Source organism: Mustela erminea, chromosome 4 (assembly GCF_009829155.1).
Source record: "Mustela erminea isolate mMusErm1 chromosome 4, mMusErm1.Pri, whole genome shotgun sequence".
Classification (NCBI taxonomy): domain Eukaryota; kingdom Metazoa; phylum Chordata; class Mammalia; order Carnivora; family Mustelidae; genus Mustela; species Mustela erminea.
In genome coordinates, this window is record NC_045617.1 from 21,834,386 (window position 1) to 21,857,349 (window position 22,964).

The window sequence follows — 22,964 nt, forward strand, 5'->3', positions numbered from 1 at the left end:
TTCACTTTTCAATGCTCACCTGCCTTTCCCCCTAGATGGTATGGGTTGTGTCTACTCTATACACTGTTATATGTATCCCCAGAGCCTGGCATATAGTCCATGCTCATTAGTTACTTGTCAAATGGGTATTAATGGAAGTGGCACAAGTAATTGAAGACACGCTAATAGCATCAAAGATGGAGAAAAATTAATGTAAGCACTTAACATTTATCTTAGTGTTTAAAGACCAAAGGAAAATTTTCACATAAAATGATAGTGTTTACAGTCACCAGAAATAAAAGGAGAGAAGTTTTAAAAGATAAATGAAATTCAGTTGGAAAAGTAATAGGAAAAGCTCAGTGATAAGAGCCCATATGTCTAAGGCAAATGGTTCTGCCCCAGTGAAAGCAGACTGATGGTACATAAGATGAAAGGAATATATTAAAAATTAGCTAAATCTAATGGAGTACATACGAGTCACTGAAGTAAAATATAATTTAAAAATTCCAGAAAACATGACTTGAAATGACATAAAAAGTAATATAACTTGCTTTCATTGTATCAGATGAAAAGAACCAAAAAAATTACTCTTCAGTGAATTGAGAAGGATAGTGAATAGGACTTTCTGTAATCTATCCAGGGTTATTAGCTCAGTAGAAGGCAAGGTGAAAGTGGAACTAAAAGGAAATTTCTAAGCTGACTTTCAAATTGAATGTTCCAGTAAGCATGGCCCGATATTCTGATAGTAACAAATAACTTAAAATCTGGAGTTAACCCAGGAAATCAGTTGATTTAACATAAAGTCCAAAGATGTGTATGTAGACAAACTCCATTTCTATATAAACTTTAAAATTTCTTCCCATTAACAAACTTAGTGGTTACCTTGCTAATAAAAATACTTCTGGTGTTGGAGCAAAATTGTAAAAAAAAAAAAATTTATTTTATTTTATCTTTAAGCAGTCTCTATAGTGATCGATGGAGCTTGAACTTAACCCTGAGATCAAGAAACATATTCACTACCGACTGAGCCCGCTAGGCACCCTGAGAAAATTTTAAATTAATATATATGGCAGAGATTTTGAAAGTGAACATACCTAGGGTTGGCAAGGGTATGATAAAATGGGCATGCTTCCTTGTTTCTCAGTGTTTCTCGAACTTTAATGTACACACACATCACCTGGAGCCCTTGTTAAAAATGCAGGCTCTCAGGGGCCTATGCTGCTGATCTGAGGGCCAGCTTTGTGTAGCAAGGTTCTAGAGCACATACAAATGGCTTTGAAATGTACATATCCTTTGACCTAATAAATCCAAGAATTTTTCCTATGGAAGCAATCAGAGCAGCCACGCATGGCTAAGTCCTTACTATGTGTCAGGCTTGGTGCTAAGCCATTACCTGCATTTTCTCATATGGTCCTCACGACAACCCTGTATTGATTATAATCCTCAGTTTCCAGAGGAGGAACCTGAGGCTTTCACAGGGGTTAATGAATGCCCATGATCACACAGCTGGTAAATGCCAGAGTCAGGCTCTGGAAGGGGTCTCTGATTCTCATAGGCTGTGCAGCACTGTCTCCTACTATGCGGATCAGATTAACCTACAAGGACCCCTATATCTTAACTGTTGTGAAACAAACAACATCAGTAACAGTTGGAATATACAACCATTGCAGATTAGTAGTTTAGGTAGTGTTAGACAAGGAAAAATGTTTATGAAACATTATTATTATTAAGTGAAAAGAGGTAGGACAGTTTGTTTAGTATGATCCCAATTTTATAAAAATAAAACAAACCCCTTCTGTGTTTGTATCATCTATAGATATGTAGCCAAAATGACAGGAAAATTAGCAAAATCTCAACAGTGGTTTTTTTGTGTGTTTCTTTTAAATCACTGAATGGCTGGACCATGAGTGATTTCAGTTTTCTTCTCTATACTTTATTCTCTAAATTTTCTACCATAAACTTATTTATTACTTATTTTTTTACCTTTTTAATATGAAATATTTCATATTTAGGAAAGAACATATGTGACAAAAATATGATACACAGTCTTTTCAGAATAATAAAACAAACAGTCCTCTACTCACCCTTCAACAGAAGAAACAGAACATTACTAAGATTACCGAAGTGCTCTGTTTACCCTCGACCCTGCCTTCCTGTTCATTCCATGTTTTTTATTCTGGTTTTGCCACAGATGTTTGTATCTCTAAATGGATTATTGTTCCAGTTTAAGATATCTTTGAACTTTATATAAATTATATTATAGTCTGTTTTTATTTGCTTTTATTCCCCACTCAGCCTCTGTATTCATTTTTACTATTGTGTAACATTCCATTCTGTGAATATAAAACAATGTAGTCATTCTTTAGTTGGTAGACATTTGTATTATTTACGTGTTTTCTGCTATAGATATGCTGCTAAGAACATTCTTTTTCATGTCTCCTGTGATATCCATGCACAAAGGAATCTCTTAGAGTATGTACCCAGGAGAGGAATTGCTAGATTTTAGGTCGTCCACATTTTCAACTCTAATGGTTAATGTATAATTGTTTTCCAAAGCCATCGTAACAATAGAAACTCTTATGTGGGCTGTTTATCAATTTCTGCTTCTTCACACATAACCAATATTTGGTTATGTGTTCTTTGATTAATCAGAAAAAAACAGTGGTCTAAACATGTGCCTTATAGGAAAACCAATCTGGGAGCTTTCCATTAAAAAATACAAATTGTGTAAACTGTACTTCAGTAATACACATTTTATGAAATGTGTGAGTGTTCCCAGTGATGTGTCATTGTCATGTCTTTGCAGGTACGCCAACAGTAGCCTCATAAAGTACATGGAGAAACACAAGGTCAAGCCTGACAGCAAAGTGTTCCTCTTGGTAGGTGCCTGTCTTCCAGACGGGGACTTCGGGTCCGTGGCACAAGCCCACCTCGTTCCATTCACCACGGAATTGTCTAGCTACTCCTCCTCTTTAGAAAGAAAAGAAATTGGTGGATGTTGAGGCAAAGTTAAACATTTTTCTTTTGAGATGTCCCCCTTGACTTCTAGACTTAATTTTTTCCAGCGATTTATCAGCAGGAAAAAAAAAATTACATTCTTAAAGGGCTTTAACACTAATGATTTCTGCCAATCTCACATACATGCATCTAGCATATTAATAGCGTGGTGAGCTCCACAAAATGGTGTTTGATATTTATCCTGCTAGACATTTATACAAAAGTCAACACATTGACTTATAAGTGATCTTTCCACTTGCTATCAATTTCTTATGTGTTACTCTAGCTTCAGAAACTCCTTACTATGGATCCCACCAAGAGAATTACCTCGGAGCAAGCTCTGCAGGATCCCTATTTTCAGGAGGACCCCTTGCCAACATTAGAGTATGTATCCTACATTTTCTGTGTCCTCTGCTCCAGGTTGAGGGTATTCGATGATGGCTGAAAGTCAGAGAACACTTTACCGCAGCCTTACGGAAGTTCTCCATGAATACTGCCTTGGAGAAAAAGTCCTCAAGAGAAAGGGCGTGTATTCTGAAACAGGCAAAGCAATAGAGAGGTGTGAATGAAAACAAGTGTTTTAGGGTTCACCGTTATTTGGTATTACAGAAAAAAGCTCAAGCTGAGAACAGGTGGGACTTTTAGATCAGTCAGCCAGATGAGTTCAGCCAGATGAGTTTATACAATTGGGTATAAAACGTAGACAACAGGGGCGCCTGAATGGCTCAGTCGGTTAAGCATCTGTCTTTGGCTCAGGTTGTGATTTCGGTGTCCTGAGATCGAGCCCCGTATCTGGCTCCTTGCTCAGTGTGGAGCCTGAGTTCTCCTCCTCCTCCAACTTATGCTCGCTCTCACTATCTCTGTCTCTCTCAAATAAATAAATATTTTAAAAATGTAGACAATGAAGTCTTTTTTTGTTTTGTTTTGTTTTTTAAGAGAGGGAGAAAGGGGAGGGCGGGCCGGAAGGGGAGAGAGAATCTTAAGCAGGCTCCACGCCCAGCATGGTCGGAGCCCAATACAGGGCTCAATCCCACGACCCTGAGATCATGACCTGAGCCAAAATGAAAAGTTGGAGCTTAACTGACTGAGCCACCCAGGCACACCACAATTTCTTTTCTGATTTGCTTGAATTATCTTGGGAGGCATCTAGCAAATAGTAGTTATAGATGAAGAGTGGGAAATATGTTAAGAAAAAAAGTGGAATTTCAAGTTAACAAGATCACTGATACTGTAGACTGTAGGCCATGATGTATATTCTTTTTTTTTTTTTTTTTAATGATTTTGTAGTGTGTTTGCTGGCTGCCAGATTCCGTACCCCAAACGAGAATTCCTTAACGAAGATGAACCTGAAGAGAAAGGTGACAAGGTATAAGCTACACAGTATATGCTTCACGTCCAGAGAGTAAAGGAGGCAGAAAGAATTTAGGGAAGTATAATTTAATGATTCCTGTGTATTTAACTGCCTTTAATTAAGTATGTATTAATTACATCACTTTAATTAAGTGATTGCAGCTGTACTTTGTGATTTGAAATATAGTAAGTTTACAGATAAATGAACCTCTGATTTGTTTTAGAGCCTGTTTTATTCCCCAATTCTTTATTGTGCGTTCTGTTTGTTGGGTGTCATCACCATCGCTTTGTGCCGCCTGCTTTCAAAGCATCTTTCTCTTAGCTGGTAATCGAATATATCAGGCCATCCCCCTATTCCTCTGCTTTTCCAAACTCATGATGGAGACCATTACCGCTCCAAGAGTGCAGAACTACTTCCTGGGTGCCGCATGCTCTCCAGTGGGGTGTCTGGGACTGGGGTGGAAGATGACTGCGCAATCCTAAATGAACTTCAGAGACTGAATCCCGCTCGGGGCTTGGGACTCTTGACCTTTGGGGATGCTGCGTCGCCAGCTGCAGTACTTGCGTGTCTCACCTAGTCCAGCTCGGTGGGCAGTCACGTGCGTGTTATCAAGTTCTCAAAGTGATGTCCTGTTACAAAGAAAAGGAAAAGGAAAAGAAAGTACCATCCTGTTAATGTGGTTCCATACCGAGTTGACCTGTTTCTCTTTCTTCCAAGAATCAGCAGCAGCAACAGAACCAACATCAGCAGCCCACAGCGCCCCCCCAGCAGGCGGCAGCCCCCCCACAGGCGCCCCCACCGCAGCAGAACAGCACGCAGACCAATGGGACTGCGGGCGGGGCTGGGACGGGCACCGGGGGTGCGGGGCCCGGCCTGCAGCACAGTCAGGACTCGGGCCTCAGTCAGGTGCCTGCGAACAAGAAGCCCCGCCTGGGGCCCTCGGGCGCAAACTCAGGCGGGCCTGTTCTGCCCTCAGATTATCAGGTACTCAACTTGGTTTTTTTAACGGCCGTACGTTTTGTGAAATGGGAAGTAGGATTTTTTTTTAAAGGGCGAGCACAAGCGAGAACCTGAGCAATGGGGAGAGGCAGAGGGAGAGGGAGAAGCAGGTGGGAAACCCCACAGAGGGGCTGGATCGCAGGACTCCAGAATGTGGACCTGCGCCAAAGCTGACACTCAGCGGACTGAGCCACCCAGGCAACCCAGAAGTCAATTTAGATTTATGTAGTACCTAACTCTAAAGTTCGACTGTACAAATGCTACAATCCTATTTCTAGGTCATTATATGAAAATGAACATTTTGGTCATATTTCATGTAATTGCAAAACATTTCATTCTTGCCTTGTTTTCCCTGCCTTCCTGAGGAGGGAAGCTGAGGCAGGCGTTTCCCTCCTCAAAGAAAATCTCTTCTATTATCCTTCTAGCTGCCTGTCAGCTTTGGGTCAGAAAAAGATAACTAGATAAGCAACTGAGAGAGAGGAGCGGTGGCTTATTTTGGACAAAATACGCTGCATACTTGAGAAAGATTTGCTGTCACTGAGAGGAAATAATCCGTAAGTAGCCATGTAAGCATAGAAAGGGATTAAGATTGAGACTTTCCAGAAATCACTGTTAAGGTCACACTGGAAGTATTTCTGAGAATTGAAGATACTTTTTATTATGAAGATAAAAAACACCCTACAGTTGTGTGGTATCTGTCGAAATGTGGTGTCTCTCTCGATGGGAGGGGGGCTCCCAAGTGTGGGGCAGGGATGGCTGGAAACCAGTGGCAGCTGGTGGTCCTGGCGGTGAAAGGGTAGCAAAGGAGATAGAAGTGGACTGAGTCTACCACCAGGGAGCCGTGGAGGACAGCGCAGGAGAGGCAGTGTGCCAGGAGGCGGTGGGTCAGGGGCTGTAGTTAAAAGCGGGAAGGTGAGGAGGTATGGTGACTATGGAATTCTCCTTTTGTTCGCTAACTGTGCCTGGTTGTAAGTAGCGCACTGATCAGTTGGGGTCTGTGGTTCCTTGAGGTGGGTCCCCTGAGGGGCCTGTGTTCAGCCAGGGGGTTGCTGTGGGCCCTTTTGCCTTGATCAAGTTCCCATTGCTCGAGCCTATTGTCTAAAGAAGTGGCCTCTACAGATGGTACTACTAATTTGGGAAATTAAAGGGAAAAAAGTCTAAGGATAATTAGTATTTGGGAAGAGGGAGGTAAAAATACCTGTGAAAACCATAGGGAACACTGCAAAAATGAAAAACAAAAAACCCACAAAACCCTCATTTTTTTTCTTTGTTTTTTTTTAAAGTCCTCATTTTTAAGGAAAGTATAAGATCTAGGGGGGTGGGGTGGGGAGAAAAAAACACCCTTAAAACTAAAAAAAAAAAAAAAAAAAAGACTCTCAGGGTTCTGGTGGAAGAGGAAAAAGAAGATGGAGATTAAAAAACCAAAACCCTCAGGCAAGGGAGCCATAAACTCACTAATAAGGAATGGGAATCAAGAGAAACATTAATGAGAAAGACATAATAAATAGCTCCCTCAACCGGCTTTACATTTTTGAATATATGTACAAATGAAGGTGTTATCACACAACGTCTTCTCTGAAAACTTCTTTTGGAAGAGTCCGTGCAAGCAGTGGGGTACACACTAGCACTGACACTGGTTCCACAGGCTAAAAACAAAATTCCATAGAGTATGTTTGAAGATCGAATTGGCTTTATTAAATGATCTGTAAATTTGGCAGCATCCCATCTAGCAAGTCGAGAGGAGCTCCTAGGAGTTGTATAAAATGGAAGGTTTTTCTAGGAAGGAAGGCGGAGTAAGAGAGTGAGTAGGTAAAGAGTAGAAAAGATTGTCTGGGCTGGGTCACTTTCCCTTAGCGGGAGAGAGTGCGGGGGTGGGGGGGGTGGGGGTGGGGGGGGGTGGGGGTGGTCTTACATGCAAATTACCTCCTGTTCCTTTGGGGGAATAGAGAGGCCCAGGTGGCAGACTCTTTGGCACCCATCAGAAAATTTCCTGGCTGACCTGGTAAACTACATTTCTGGGGAAAGTTGAAACTGCAGTTATCTTTGGTATTAAGCTCTGGTTTGGTGATTTGGCCTAAGTGACACCATTTGGGCCTGTGGTTTTCTTCTCTAAACACAATGAAACGAATCGAGGCTTCATTTTGATGTACTGAAAACAGCTTGCTATTTGGGTAATAGTCATGAACATATTTGAATTTTATTATAAATTCTGTTTTGCCCCAACAGTAGTTTATTCCTATTATGGGAGCACCAAACCTTTCTTATAACTGGTTCATCTTTGTGTCTTGGACTGTATTATATTCACCTGAGAATAGTCCATTACGGACAGATTACTACCCTACTGTATTCCTTTTAAATCCAAGAATTCTTTAAGCTGCTTTTCTTTCTCCAATACTACGCTATCCACTTAAAAATAAAACAGCGTGATCTATGGAACGGGCAGATATTGCAGCGCCTCAGCTGGAGAGGTTGTGCGCTGTGGAGGTGGCAGGGCCCCTTGCACCTACGCGTGACTCACATTTCAACACGTTTGTTCTTTGCCGAGTGTGGAGGAACCTTCGTGCTGAATCTAATCTGCTAAAGTAAAGTGATCATAGCCAGCCTAGCAATTGTGAGTGCAAAGAACATGTTTTTCATAATAAACTTAAAAATAAAACATGGGAATCTGGAAGCCTGAAAGGCTTCTTACACTAACACATCTAGCGTGATGAGCACGCCAGGAAGGCGCAGGCACAAGTTGCGTCTTTCCGCGATGTCGGCTTTATTCACTCACAAAGCAGGATTCACATCATTGTAAACCAGATGCAGGATTCCAGACTCGGTGACTTTTCACCACACGATTGCCTTCGCTCCTCACATGGCACACAGAGCAGAACGTAAGACAAGTCACACAACAAACGAGGTAGAATAGAGGGTAGGAAGTTAGCGAACCAAACCAGAAGTCAGTTCTGGGGGTGCGCGGTTGAGAGGAGGTCTCGGTCCAGTCCGGGGCCGCTCTCGGCACTCAGTTCTGTTCAGAGATCCGTTGGGCAGAGCCTTTGGCTGCAGGTGTCTTTTTGAAGTGGTCGGGCATAGAGGGGTCGGTGTCTGAGGAGTGGGACAGTGTGCTGAAGAAATTCTCCCCTTTTAGAGGGATTTAGTAAGTCTTGGGCCCCTGCCAGCCTCCCCTGCCTCTGGTGATTGAGTTCTGCAGTGTCGTCAGCTGGTGCTGGGTTTGGCAGTATCTGGTAGCTGCGGGCCCCTTAGTGGCTGCTTGACATGAGTGACTCCATCTTGCTCTCTGCAACTAGCCAGAGTTCTGTAACAGAGAAGAAGCCAGGCAGAGCTGTTTTTCACCAAGACTATCTTCTGGCCCTGCTGTCTTAGACCAGATGTTCCAAGTTCGGTTTGGCAGCCTTTGCACACTGAGCGGGGGGACCCTGCTGATATGTCTTTCCTTAAACCCTCAGTGCCACCACAAGGTCATTTACATTTTTAACTCTGAGTAATGGTTTTATTAGTAAGCTCTTTCCCACTTTGCTCCTGGGAAAAACCAGCCTTCCGAGCTTAGCTAAAGACACTGGTTCCAGCTATGCTTATCTTTAACTAGACAGGTGTTCTTATTCTATAGAGGATTTTTTATTTTTTATTTTAAAGGTTTTTATTTATTTATTTGACAGAGAGATAGAGGGGGAGAGCACAAGTAGGCAGAGCAGCAGGCAGGGGGAGACGGAGAAGCAGGCTTTCCGTGGAGCAGGGAGTACGATCCCAGGACCCTGGGATCATGACCTGAGCTGAAGGCAGCCACTTAACTGACTGAGCCACCCAGGTGCCCCTATAGATGGTTTTTTAAACATACTTTTCGTATTTGCTCTTGGTACCATGAAGATGAATGTTTCATTTAAGGTGATAAAAAAACATTGAATTGAAATCATTTGTTTCTGCTTTCTCTTGAGGGCATTCTCATGCATGAACTATTTTTTTTTTTTTCATTCTAAATGTTCCCTGAGGTTTATACAACGCACTTCTTGCTGCCGTATCCCGCCCACCCTGCTGCGTTTTGTCCTATGGGTGGTGCTGCTGAGGCCACTGTAGCCGCCACCTCTGCAAATTCTCTTCTCTAGAAATGACTTTTTTTTTTTTTTTAAGATTTTCTTTATTTATTGGACAGAGAGAGAGAGAGTGAGAGAGGGAATACAAGAGGAGGAGTGGGAGAAAAAGAAGCAGGCTTCCCGCTGAGCGGGGAGCCTGATGTGGGGCTCTATCCCAGGACCCTGAGATCAGGACCTGAGCCGAAGGCAGCCGCTTAACCACTAAGCCACCCAGGTGCCTCTAGAAATGACTTCTTAATCATCACTTTGTTGTTTCTTATGAGGACATTAACAGCACATCCAGATACATTATGAATACCACTAATTCAGTGCCAGATTGATCATTCTTGTTTGCAAATCTCAGTCACACAAAGAACAGCTAAGCAGAGTTAGTATCAAGAGCAGGGGTCAGCCTGCGTTTCCCCTCTGCCTTTCTTTGCCACTGCGGTTTATGCCCCAAAGAAATCCAGCCACACACTTCCATGCCTGCCAAAACAGGTTGTCCCAGTGGTGGAGGCCGTGGGTTCAAATACGCAAAATGTATTAACGAGCTTATGTCCGCTGTGCGCTACCGTGGATCTGAAGCAGGAGCCCGTGCTGTCGGGATGAACACCCTGAGCCATTCTCTGCCTCCCCCAGTGACTCCCTTTCTCCCTTTCCTTCCCACCAGCACTCCAGTTCTCGCCTGAATTACCAAAGCAGCGTTCAGGGATCCTCTCAGTCCCAGAGCACCCTCGGCTACTCGTCCTCGTCCCAGCAGAGCGCGCAGTACCACCCGTCTCACCCGGGCCACCGCTACTGACCGCGGCCCAGGGCGCAGACTCCAGCAATATGATGTCCGCATTGAAAAGAACCAAAAAAATGCAATCGATGATGCCGTCTCAAACTCCTCCACTTAGGAGGAAGACTCCATCCTGACTTTTACAGGACTAACTGATGTGTCTTCTTAATGGACTTCAAGAAGATTTTTGTGAAGTCTCCGCAGCACCCTGTCCCCGCATGTGTTCCACTGCGACTCTCCTCCAGCGTCTGATCTAATCCTAGCACTTCACTTCTGTAACCTTCAGCATTTTTTGGAAGGATTTCCTGGTGCACCTTTCTCATGCTGTAGCAATCACTATGATTTATCTTTTCAAAGCTCTTTTAATGGGATTTTAATGTTTTAGAAACAGGACTCCAGCGGTGTATAGTTTTATATGTCATGAACTGCTCTAGCGACACAGGTAAAAATGCACCTTTTAAAGCACTACGTTGTTTTCACAGAATATGACTGTTTTGCTCATGGAAGTCTTAAACAGGAACTGTTACTGTCCCAAAGTACTTTACTATTACGTTTTTATTTATCTAGTTTCAGGGAAGGTCTTAAAAAAAAAAAAAAGACAAATGGTGGGACTGAGGGAACCTACAACCAAAAACAGCCTAGATCTTTACAGTTACTATGCTTTATGCTACGAAGAACTGAAGTATGTGCTAGTTTTTATATAATCAATCATTCATATGGAACGTAGTTCCCAGAATCACCTTGTTCTGAAGAGTATTCAGTACTGAAGAATTCTCACTTAACCGTCACGTAGCTAAGTCTACCTTAAAAAGGGTTTCAAGAGCTTTGAAGAACTGCAGCCCTCTGGTGCCCCACACCAGAAAGCAGAAGAGAGTATTAACTGCACTAGGGTTTCTTTAAGGAGTAACATCGATCAAATGATGTGTTACTTACCTTTGAAGGAAAAGCTTTTGGTGTGTATTGTACATAAAGTTGGCTTCTCTAAAGAACTGTTGGTTTCTTCACGTTGGGGGTTAGCTTGAGTAACTTTCTTACATAATCAAGAGTACTCAAACAGAAGCCTGCAAATTCATTTGCAACTTAGCCTGCTTCTAAAATAAAGAGCAGTGTTCTCCATTCATATTTGCATTAGACATAGAGTGACTATTTTTAAAGCATGTTAAAAATTTAGGTTTTATTCATGTTTCGAGGATGTATTATGTATGCATAATTTTGCTGTTGTTAACTGAAACTTAATTCTATCAAGAATCTTTTCATTGCACTGAATGCTTTCTTTGCCCCTAGGAGAAAACTTAATAATTGTGCCTAAAAAACTGTGGGCAGATAGTATACACGACTATACATTTCCAGGATCTATGAATTAGAGGCTGAGTTCTTTCTCAGCCAGGGAAAGGAGCCCCTCACTTCCCAGAGTCACAGGAAATGTAAAGACTTAGAGCTCCCATTGTAATGTAAGGGGCAAGAAATTTGTGTTCTTCTGAATGCTACTAGCAGCACCAGCCTTGTTTTAAATGTTTTCTTGAGCTAGAAGAAATAGCTGATTGTTGTATATGCAAGCTATATGCATTTTTTTAAAACTATTTGTGAACTTATCTACCTGGTTATGATACTCTGGGTCCATACACAAATAAGATTTTAGACAGAAGCCAGTATACATTTTGCACTATTAATGTGATACTGTAGCCAGCAAGGACCTTACTGATCTCAGCATAATAATGCTTATTAATAATAGAAGCTATATAGTGACACTCATGAACATGGAAGATGAAGCAGTTGGCATGTTCCATTGGAAGGAATTTTCTGATTGTCTCAATGGTAATTCACCCCTTCCGTTTTTTTTTTAAATGGGAAATTAATAGCCCTTTGCATAACATAGCTGCCTGTATAAAATTCTTTCCTGTGCCCTGAAGCCTCACTGTCCAGAGTTATTGGCCATCAGCTGCTTGCTGCACCATCACCATGTGCCCAGGGCCATTCCGGCTGGGAGACTCAAAGGGCAAGACATACTTCCTGTCCTTAAGGAGCTTAGGATCCATTCCACAACCGCAAGTTCTCCTGGGATGAGAGGACTGGCTTATAAGAGTATGAGGGTCCTTTTGTTTACTTCTAAACTCACTTGGTTAGGGTTATCATTTCCAAAGCTGCTGTGTGATAGTGTTATCGAGAGATTTCTATCGACCTTAGAGAAGGCCAGCGATTAAATATCACAACAGGCATTAATGTGGCTTTGAAATGTTCACAGCAGCCTCTCAACAACAGTTGGTGGCCCTTATAAGCAGAATGCACTTCTGAAGTGGTTGTGGGAAATTACAGGGAAAACAGAAGCTCCGTGGCTGCCCTGGGGCGGGGGGCACTTAGAGTTAATAAGAGGAAAGCCCACCTATGGGTGTAGACCAAAATACCATGCCCCTTCATACTTTATAAGCAACTTTGATATACTGTTCTTGTGATACGTGCTTATGTAATCACAGGAGTACCCTGCTTTCCTTGCAGATAGCTAAGTTTATTGGCAGAACTGATGCAGAATCCGTGAGGGGTACCATCCGTTTTTCTAGTCCATGGTGTTCTCCAGGATACAGGCAGATGCCCGCATTATTCTGGTCACTGTGCTGGTACTGGCCCTTTTCTTCCCGTTCTTGCCTCAGAGTTGGGGGTGCCAGTTCGACCCAGTACCCTTGAAATAATTTAGACTCATGATTTCCTTTTCCCTGCAAACGGGAACAAAGCCTTTAACATTCTTATGGACCCTAAACTGTGGGACCTTGAGGGAGCTCTGTGACGCCTTTTGAGGTTAAAATTTACCTTTGTAGTCCCCAAATGACCTCATTTCTTTTCGAAGACGAAGACGCATTACTGTCTTGTTCCCTGAGAACGCAGGGAGTCCCCCTCCCCCAAGCCATGAGAATACCCAAACAGAGGGAGGTTATTTGAAAGGAAGGAAGGAATACAAGTGAAGGTTCTCTGCCCTCCATATTACAAATCAGTTTCCAATTAGCTTTCTGGTGGTGAGCTGTGTGTTTGGGAAAAGGGATTCTAGTTTCAGGAGAGCCAGCTCCAGGGTAAGGTTCTACGAGGCTGAAGCAATCTTTGTGATGATAGTAGGTCGTGCAGTAACATACAAAAACCAAGGGCATGTATATTTTTATATCTGTGTGGTTTTAAAACTTTAGTACTTAGAATTTTGGCCTTCTGCACTACTCTTTCGCTCTTGTGAACCTAATTGACATTGAAGAATGGAAAGGGACGACGTTTACCTCCATGTTCACTGCCTCACTCATGGTGAAGCCGCTGCTGGGTGGATGCCTCTGAAACGAAGCTGTTTTCTCTGCTCCAGGGAATAGGAAAAATCATCGGGCAAAAAGATTTGCAGCTTAATCTGCTTTTGAATAAAACGATGTGGCAGACACTATACAATGAAGGAAAAATTCTAGGAAAATTGGAAATCCTTAACTCTCCGGTGATATCTTTCAAGGGAATGGAGAAAGGCACTAAGACAGCAGTTAGCCTGAAGGAGGCTCGAAGGATTCAAGGATTAAGTAACATTTTATATCAAACCTAGCAGTTTAGGCCCCATCATCTTCAAGAGTAGTCACAGATACCATAAAGCAAAGTTCATTGTTTTAGGATTTTTTAAAGAAATGTGTTGTACCTAAGGCCATACTTACTCTTCTGTGCTATCACTGCAAAGGAGTGATATGTATGTATTATATTGAAAAAAATCCTTAATGCACTGTTATCTCCTAAATATTTAGTAAATTAATACTATTTAATTTTTTTAAAGATTTGTCTGTGTAGACACTAAAAGTATTACACAAAATCTGGACTGAAGATGTCCTTTTTAACAGCAATTTAAAGTACTTTTTATATATGTTATGTAGTATATCCTTTCTCAACTGCCTAGTTTGTATCTCCCATAATTCCTGTTTGTGAAGTGTACCTGTCTTTGTCTCTTCTTTCAGCCATTTTCTGCACGCACCCCTCTTTCTATGATTATAGAGATGACCGCGTACGCTTCCCACACTCTGCGGCGAGGTGTGCACTCAGAGCCAGCTGTCCCCCCAGCAAGTGAGCTCCGTGGGGGGCAGGAGAGCAGCCACTTTGGAGTCCAGAGTGTTTCCCCGCATTTGAGTTGTCCTGACACCCTTCTTGAGATGACTGTTAAAGCTAAAATAAATTACATTGCATTTATTTTATATTCTTGGTTGTAATAAAATTTAATTGACTTTGTTTCTTGGTGGATTTTTTGAGTCTAGGAAGACTGTGAATAAGTTTTAGTGTCAAAATTTTATCTGCATGCCTAGAAGCTTTTCAGATGAAACTTGTCCTGCAGAGATGCAAAGTCTCCCTGGAAGTTGCAATATGTTATTTTATTCAGGATGCTTATGATGTCACAAAACCACAGACACACTGCTTACATATGCCTCCGAACCAAAATCACATTTTTTAAAACATTTCTCAGGAAAACATCCTTTTTATTAAAAAAGGAAGATGAGAATGGCCTTTTAGAAAAAAACAAATACGCGGCATTTTGTGGGTAGAGAGGCAATGGGTTCTACTTCTTTTTACAAGAACGCTCTTTTTTTTTTACCGGGATATCCCTTATAATTTATTTGATGAACCTAACATGGTTACTCCAAAAGTCAAGGGCATCATGGAGTGAATTGAAGAATGTTTAAGGGGCACAAACACAAAACTTGCATTTCTATTTAAAATAGATACTGCACATGTCCACGCTTCACAGCTTGGCACAGACCATATGTATATTCAATACGGTGCTATTTGGAGAGTAGAGCTTCCCTTGGAAGACTATTCTTTGACCATAGGTGCCTTTCTAACCAGCCACCTGAATAAGAGAATGTGGACGACAGCACAAGCCCCTTACCACTCCTGGGGAAATCACTTTGAAAGGACAGGTCTGTGTCCTTGGCCAACTGTAAGTTCTTCGCGGGCAGCCCCCTGGGTTTTACTCCTCCTGCACTCCCAGCATCTGTCATGATCCCCAACACAGAACAATTAATAGGGCAAGTCATTCGCATCATTTTTTTTTTATTACCTTGACATAGGATTCCTGCATCATATTCCATTTTAACACCTCAAATAGCATCATTTTTACCTCTCAGGCAGTAGAAAGCCATCTTGGACCAGCAAAACACATGCCCATCAGAAACATTTGTTCATTTGTTATCAATGAGAGAATATAAGGGAAAGAGATGAAAATACTGACTTACAACATTAAGATGTATTAGGTACATTCTGCTTTTTCAGACTTTCTGCTGCTTAGATTTTTTTTTTTTTTTTCAGAAAATACTACTGAATTTTTTCACATCAAGATGCTATTATGAACCAAATGTGTCCCTTATCCTCTGTATTTGTGGCTATATTTGGACATGGCCTTTATCAAAGTAATTATAGTTAAATGAAGTCATAAGGATAAGACTGTGATGGGGGGGGGGGACAGAACCCAGATCTAATCATATTAATTTCCTTGTAAGAAAAGATAGCAGAGAGCTTTCTTCCCTCTCCTTTTTACCTTGCGCCCTCCCTCCCCGACTTTCTCTTCCTTCTCCCCACAGCCTTTTCTCCCTACCATGTGAGGACACAGAAGAAGGGCTGTCATCTGCAAGCCAGGAAGATAGCCTTCACCAGAAACCAAACCCTGCCAGCCCTTGATCTTGGACTTCCCAGCCTCCAGAGCCGTGAGAAAATAAATTTCTGTTGTTGAAGTCACCTAGTCTATGGTATTTTGTCACAGCAGTTCATGCAGACTAATACAGATTTTGGTACCAAGAAATGGGCTGCTGCTGTAACAAGTACCTAAAAGTGTGGCAGCAGCTTTGAAACTGGGGGATAACGGGAGGCTGGAGGAGTCTGAGGTGCATGGCAGAAATGAGAAATGTTAGAGGCAGTTTGGATGAGGGCTCAGAAAGAAAAGAGGAGAGCGGGAGAGAGAGCTTCCGTCTTCTTAGGGAACACAACAGTAATCATGAACAGAGTGTTGGTAGACATATGGACATAAAGGCCATTCTGATGAGATCGCAGATGGAAATGAGGAACAGGTAATTGGAAACTGGAGAAAAGGCAATCCTTGTTACAAAGTTGCAAAGAACATGGCCAATTGTTCTCTAGTGTTCTATGGAAGGTAGAATTTTTGAGGGGTGAAATTTCACTTTGTAATTATTTGTTGCTATATAGAGAAATACAATCAGGTTTTGCATATTGCCTTGATATCCTGTTGCAACATTGCCAATTTCACTGTTCTAATATGAGAGGATTCCCTTAGGTTTACAATCATGTCATCTGTGAATAAAGACAGTTGTACTGCTTCCTCCCTGATTTAAAGGAATTTTATTTATTTTTCTTGCCTAAATGCATGGGATAGCAGGTCCCATACAATGTTGACTGGAACTGGTATGAGTGAACACATTGTAATGTTCTCAGTCTTAGAGAGAAACTATTCTATATTTCACCACTATGTATGATGTTAGATAAAGGTTTCTCATAGATGCCCTAAATCAAATGGAGGAAGTTTCCTTCTACTTCTGTTTTGACAAGAGTTTTAATCACAAACAGGTGCTGAACTTTGTTAAGTGCCTTTCCTGCATATGAGATTATTGTATGATTTTTCTCCTTTATGCTGTTAATATGATGAATTACATTAAAAGATATGTTCGGCCAAGGGCTCCCGGCTGGCTCAGTCAGAAGAGCATGCAACTCTTGACCTTGGGGTTGTGAGTTTGAGCCCCATGTTGGGTGGAGAAATTACTTAAATAAATAAATAAACTTAAAAAAATTTTTTTTGGCTTAGCACAACACAAGTTTGTGATCTCACTGTTTCTGAGGGTAAGGAGTATGGTCCTATGTTGACTGGGTCCTCTGTTCAGGGTCTCACCAGATTTCGAGGTGGCAACTGGGACTTTGAACTCATCTAAGGTTAGGATTCTCTTCTAAGATCACTGGTTTTTGGCAGAATTCAGCTCCTGTGGTTGTAGGATCTGTCTGTCTGTAGAGAGCCATTCTTAGCTCCTAGAGACTGTACTTTGCCATGTGGCCTTCTCGAAAACACAGTGGTTGGCTTCTTTAGGGCCACCAGGAAAATTCCTCTTTGGTCTGTTGCAGTGGGGTTTTGTATAATCTAATGTAATCACCAATATGACTATTCCATCCTTTCTACAAGCCCTGCTCAAGTGAGGGGAAATATGCAGGATGTGGACATGGACTGTTTGTTAGATGTTAAAACAGCCTTGCATTCCTGGGATCGACACAAAGAGAAGGTGATGTGAAGATGGAAGCAGAGACTGGAGTGATGTAGCCACAAGCCAAGGAATGCTCTTAGTCACCAGAAACTAGAGGAGGCAAGGATGAATTGTCTTTTCGCCTCTGGAGGATATGTGGCCTTGCCGTCACTGATTTCAGACTTCTGGCCTCTAGAACTGGGAAAGAATACGTTTCTGTTGTTTTAAGCCCCCAAGTTTGTGGTAATTTGTTACAACAAACATTGGAAACTGATACAGATTTTGGTCACAGTGTATTACCATTTCTTCTAATTTGCTAGGTTTGATTTGAAACTGCTTAAAAGCAGAAAGTGGAACAAAATCAAAATGGCTACACTCAGGCTTCAGCAAAGCTCAATTTTAAAGTCACCTCAGTTGGTTAAGCATCCTACTTTTGGTTTCAGCTCAGGTCAGGATCTTAGGATCGTGATCTTATGGTTGTGAGATAAAGCACCCCGAGTGGGGCTCGCACTCATTGGCGAGTCTGCTTCAAAGATTCTGCTCCTGGGGTGCCTGGGTGGCTCAGTGGGATCAAGCCCCGCATCGGGCTCTCTGCTCAGCAGGGAGCCTGCTTCCTCTTCTCTCTCTCTCTGCCTGCCTCTCTGCCTACTTGTGATCCCTGTCTGTCAAATAAATAAATAAATAAAATCTTAAAAAAAAAAAAAGAAAGAAAGATTCTGCTCCTCCCCGCTACTTGCACATGTGTGCGCACACACTCTTTCTCTCTCTCAAAAAGAAATGCATAAACCTTTAAATAACCTTTTCCCTCTCTTCTGCAAACCTCCCCTCCCATCTTAGCCTTTTGTTTCGCGAACCTGATCCCACCCTGAAGACATGGCAAGGGAGGCTGCCAGCACGTACACAATTCCTACCCAAACTGGCTAGATCCTGTATTTCTCTGTAAAACTCCCAGCCCCTTCCTCTGGGCGGGTTTGCAGTTTTGAAGGCAACCTCCTTTGCCTGGCAAAGCAATAAAGCTATTGTTCCTCTTTATACCCAAACTCTGTCTTTGCATTACATATTTTGGCTCCAGAGCACAAAGGTCGATTTTTGACAACAGATTTGCTAATATTTTGTTAAGAATTTTTGTATTAAAAAAAAAGAATTTTTCTATCTATATTCATGAAGGATATTGGTCTCTAATTATCTTGTGATGCCCTGGTCAAGTTTAGTGTCAACGTTATGCAGGACGCATAAAATTATTTGGGAAATGTTATGTCTTCTTCTGTTGTCTGACAGAGTTTGTACAATACTTATATTATTTCTTCCTTAAACAGTTTGGTAGAAGACACCAGTGAGGACTTCCGGCGTTTGTTTTCTTTCTTTCTTTCTTTCTTTCTTTCTTTCTTTCTTTCTTTCTTTCTTTCTTTCTTTCTTTCTTTTTTAAAGATTTTATTTATTTACTTGACAGAGACAGAGATCACAAGGAGTCAGAGAGGCAGGCAGAGAGAGGAGGAAGCAGGCTACCTGCTGAGCAGAGAGCCCGATACGGGGCTCCATCCCAGGACCCTGAGATCATGACCTGAGCCGAAGGCAGAGGCTTTAACCCACTGAGCCACCCAGGTGCCCCCCAGCGTTTTCTTTATGAGAAACATTTTCATTATAAGTTGGGATTACTCTAAAGTTTATGGAGCTATATTTTTTCTTCTTGAGTCAAGAATATTTTATTAAGCTATATTTTTAAATAAATTTATTTCATCTAGGTTGTAATATAAATATTTCTCTGGAGATATATACTTAGAGATGGAATTGTCCAATCAAAAAGAATGAACTTTTTAATTAAGAAAACATATTGAAGGGCACCTGGGTGCCTCAGTCAGCTAAGTGTCTGCCTTTGGCTCAGGTCTTGATGTCATAGTCCTGGAATAGAATCCCACATCAGGCACCCAGCTCCTCGGGAGTCTCCCTCTGCCCCACCTCCCTGATGGTGCACGTGTGTGCTTGTGTGCACACATGCACTCTCTCTCTTTCTCTCAAATAAATAAAATCTTAATAAAAAATTAAAACATTTATTTTATTTTTTTAAAAGATTTTATTTATTTATTTGACACACAGAGAGAGCACAAGTAGGCAGAGAGGCAGGCAGAGAGACGGGGGTGGGAGGGGGAAAGCAGGCTCCCCGCTGAGCAGAGAGCTCAATGTGGGGCTCGATCCCAGGACCCTAAGACCACAACCTGAGCCAAAGGCAGAGGCTCAACCCACTGAGTCACCCAGGCGCCCTCAAAATTAAAACATTTATTGAGCTAACATTTAGTGTGAGTACTTCCCACATGCACTTTACATTTATTAACTTTTAATTCTCACAACTCTCTGAGGTAGACACTATTTATTGCCCCCATTTTTTTTTTTTAAGATTTTATTTTTAAGTAATCTCTACACCCAACATGGAGCTCAAACTCATGATCCCAAGATCAAGAGTTGCACTCTCCACTGACTGAGCCAGCCAGGTACCCTGTCGTCCGCATTTTTAATAAATGAAAAAACAAAAAACAAAAAACTGAGAGAGGTTAAGTAACTTGTGTAGGTCACACAACTGACAAGCATCAGAGCCAGACTCCCAGCCATCTACACCAGTAGTTCTCTAAGTGTATTCTCTAGACCAGCTGTATTAGCATCATGGGGGAACTTGTTAGAAATGCAAATTCTCTGACTCTCCCCCATACTTCTGAATCTGGGGGAGGGGCACAGCACTTTGGTTATGATGAACCTCCAGGTGATTCTGATGCATGCTAGAGTTTGAGAACTCCAGACTTGTACCATACTCTTCTTACATATACTCCCGAATTGCCTTCTAAAAAGGCTAGATTAATTTATTTTTGCCAGTAATTTGTGTGAGTGTCCCTGTCCCTTAGCCTTACCAAAATTCATTATGAGCAGTCTTTAAATTATGTACCAATCTGATAGGCCAAAAATAGTGTCTTGACTCCTTTTACTAAATAAATAAATAAATAAATAAAATTTATTTGAGAGAGAGAAAGAGCATGGAGGCAGGGGCAGAGGGTGGGAATCTTCAAGCAGATTCCCTACTGATTGTGGACCCTGAATCATGACCTGAACCGAAATCAAGACTTGAATGCTTAACTGACTGAGCCACCCAGGCGCCCCTGTCTTGTTCCTTAAAAAAATGTATTTTGGTTCTCCTTTCAATGAGTCAGTTTCTCTCCCCTCTCCTGCTCTGCTTGGGCCTCTTGTCTTCTGCATGGTCTTTGACTCCTTTGACATTCCTTTTTTGGAAGTCTATTTAACGCTTCTAACCTTGCCAGGAAACCATGTGGTCCTTGAGTACTAAATGAACCTCATTCTTTAGGATTAGGGAGAAGCAAATAGATTCTCTCACATAAATATAAAAATCTTTTTTTGTTTCCTGAGCACAAAATACAAAGTCTTCTTCAGCTTTTGTTAATGACAGTCCTTTTTTAAAATGTGTATTTTCCTTGAAACTCTGTGCAGTTGTGGTGTCAGTGCACTGAATATCAATGAGGACAGTAGGTGTAGGAGCAAAGAGGTTCGTAGTTACCCCATGTGACAGCTTCACAAGTGTTTGAGGGAACCTAATCCCTGAACTTGACATTTCAGGGGAAGGAAGTATATTTCTCATGTCAAGAACATAAAAACCTCGATTCACCAAAGGTCCCCATGATTTGATTTCATGGTGTTTCCCATTATATTTTCACCACATTGCAGAAAAGACCCCATAAAAACTGAGCTGGTGAAATATCACAGGCCTAGGGCTCCTGCATGGCTCTGTTGGCAGAGCATGGGATGCTTGATCTCAGAGTCACGAGTTTGAGCTTCATGTTGGGCATAAAGTTTACTTTAAAAATCACTGGGATAATTTCCATTTATAGCCTCTAATGATCCCTGAGTTGTGATAATCAGTCATATTAACATGGCATGAGAGAAAGAACATGAGTTTTGAAGACAAATTTAGGCTTGAAACCCAGCACTTCTTCTTTTGAGCTATGTGGCCTTGGATAAGTTACTGAACCTGTCTGATCTTAGATGCAAAAAAAGCATCTACCTCATAGAGTTTAAGAATTAAATCATTTAATATGTGTTGTGCCCAGAAGAATGCCTGGCCCGTAGTAGGCTCTCAGTAAATGTGGATTCTGTTGGTTTACTCCTTCCTCTGAAATTTCTATGTGCTTGTTCATAGGAACTTTCATAGGAAAATGATCCAAAGAACTAGTTAAGTGGGGGCTTCCAACAACGAAATTATGTGAAAATTCTTGTACAATTTGTTGTAACACGTTCTTTATTTCCAGTGAAAATTGGACAAAGGAAAATAAGTTTTTAGACAGCAATTCAGGGTGTGTCTCCTGTAGTCTTAATTAATATTCTCTGGTGGCTTCTCTGGTGAAGTTGCCTGCATCATTTAGCTATCCTGGTATCATGTTAACATTTGGACTTGTATCTTGACATCAACTAAATAGTGCACTTGTTTGTTGTTTTGTTCTTGTTTTGAACGTTTATTCATTTATTTCAAAGGGAGAGAGAGAGCACGAGCAGGAGGGGCAGAGGGAGAGAGAGGATTTCAAGCAGAATCCGTGCTGAGCTCAAAGCCCCACATGGGGCTTGATCTCAAAACCGTGAGATCATGACCTGAGCTGAAGCCAAGAGTCGTATGCTTAATTGACTGAGCCACCCAGGCACCCTGATAGTGCACTTTTTAAATAAAGCAAGGACCATGCTTCTGGTTTTGTTCACCTTTGAAATTCCAGGGCCTTACACACATAATCAACGTTCAGTTGCATTTGTGAGTGAGCCGTAAAGAATCAGGTTGAGCATATAAAGCAACTTCCCAAGTTGAAACTGTTCTAAGTGGTTAGTGAACCTAAGCGAGGCCGCATACCCTCATTTTGGAAACTATTAACTGTTGTATTGCCCTTGGAGTGGGCTATGTACCATGTGACTTGGATAGTCTCTTTGGATTATTCCTGACCCTGTGTTCTGTGGGAAAACAAAATAACAGAAAGGCTGGACAGCTTATCTGGAGCTTACCCTGGCCAGCAGAATTAACTTTTGTTTGCTCCAGAGGCTAAGAATGAAAACAATAGATCTAGAATCTAGATCTTTACACCAGATCTAGTTTCAGCAAACAAGTTGGTCTCCAACCTACCACTGCCACCACACCCTTTCTAATTTGGAGAAGGGAACAAATGAATTTTGCAACATTTTTAAGGTTTTTTAAAAAAGTAGCAAAACATTCTAAAATAAAACTGTCTAAAATTTTCTTATAAGTGCATTGACACATAAAACTTATTAACACCTAAATCCAACTTAAAATATTACAAAAGCTGAACAAGGATCCAATAGCCAACCCAACCCAGTGTCTCACAAACAGACGTTTCATGAAACACTACTCCTGTTGGGTTGTTCACAGGTTTTCACCATCAAAAGTTTACACACATCTGGAAATTCTGGGTTTAACATGAACTACAGGTTTTCTCAGAGCCTTTAATATGCTGATGACATTGTGAATTCCCAGGAAGATGATTTAATGCACCCCATCCCAC

General features: G+C 41.6%; 1 protein-coding gene across 4 annotated transcripts in view; it reads left to right on the plus strand.

Moving 5' to 3' along the window:
- Positions 1–14,404, plus strand: part of CDK19 (cyclin dependent kinase 19) — a 168,528-nt gene extending 154,124 nt beyond the window's left edge. For all 4 annotated transcript variants that reach the window (XM_032338802.1, XM_032338803.1, XM_032338804.1 and 1 more), the window contains 5 exons: positions 2,786–2,858; positions 3,263–3,360; positions 4,264–4,342; positions 5,045–5,311; positions 10,067–14,404. In XM_032338802.1, coding sequence (XP_032194693.1) covers positions 2,786–2,858; positions 3,263–3,360; positions 4,264–4,342; positions 5,045–5,311; positions 10,067–10,198 — 649 coding nt within the window. In that variant the 3' untranslated portion in view covers positions 10,199–14,404. The remainder of the gene's footprint in view (positions 1–2,785; positions 2,859–3,262; positions 3,361–4,263; positions 4,343–5,044; positions 5,312–10,066) is intronic.
- Positions 14,405–22,964: the final 8,560 nt, after the last annotated feature.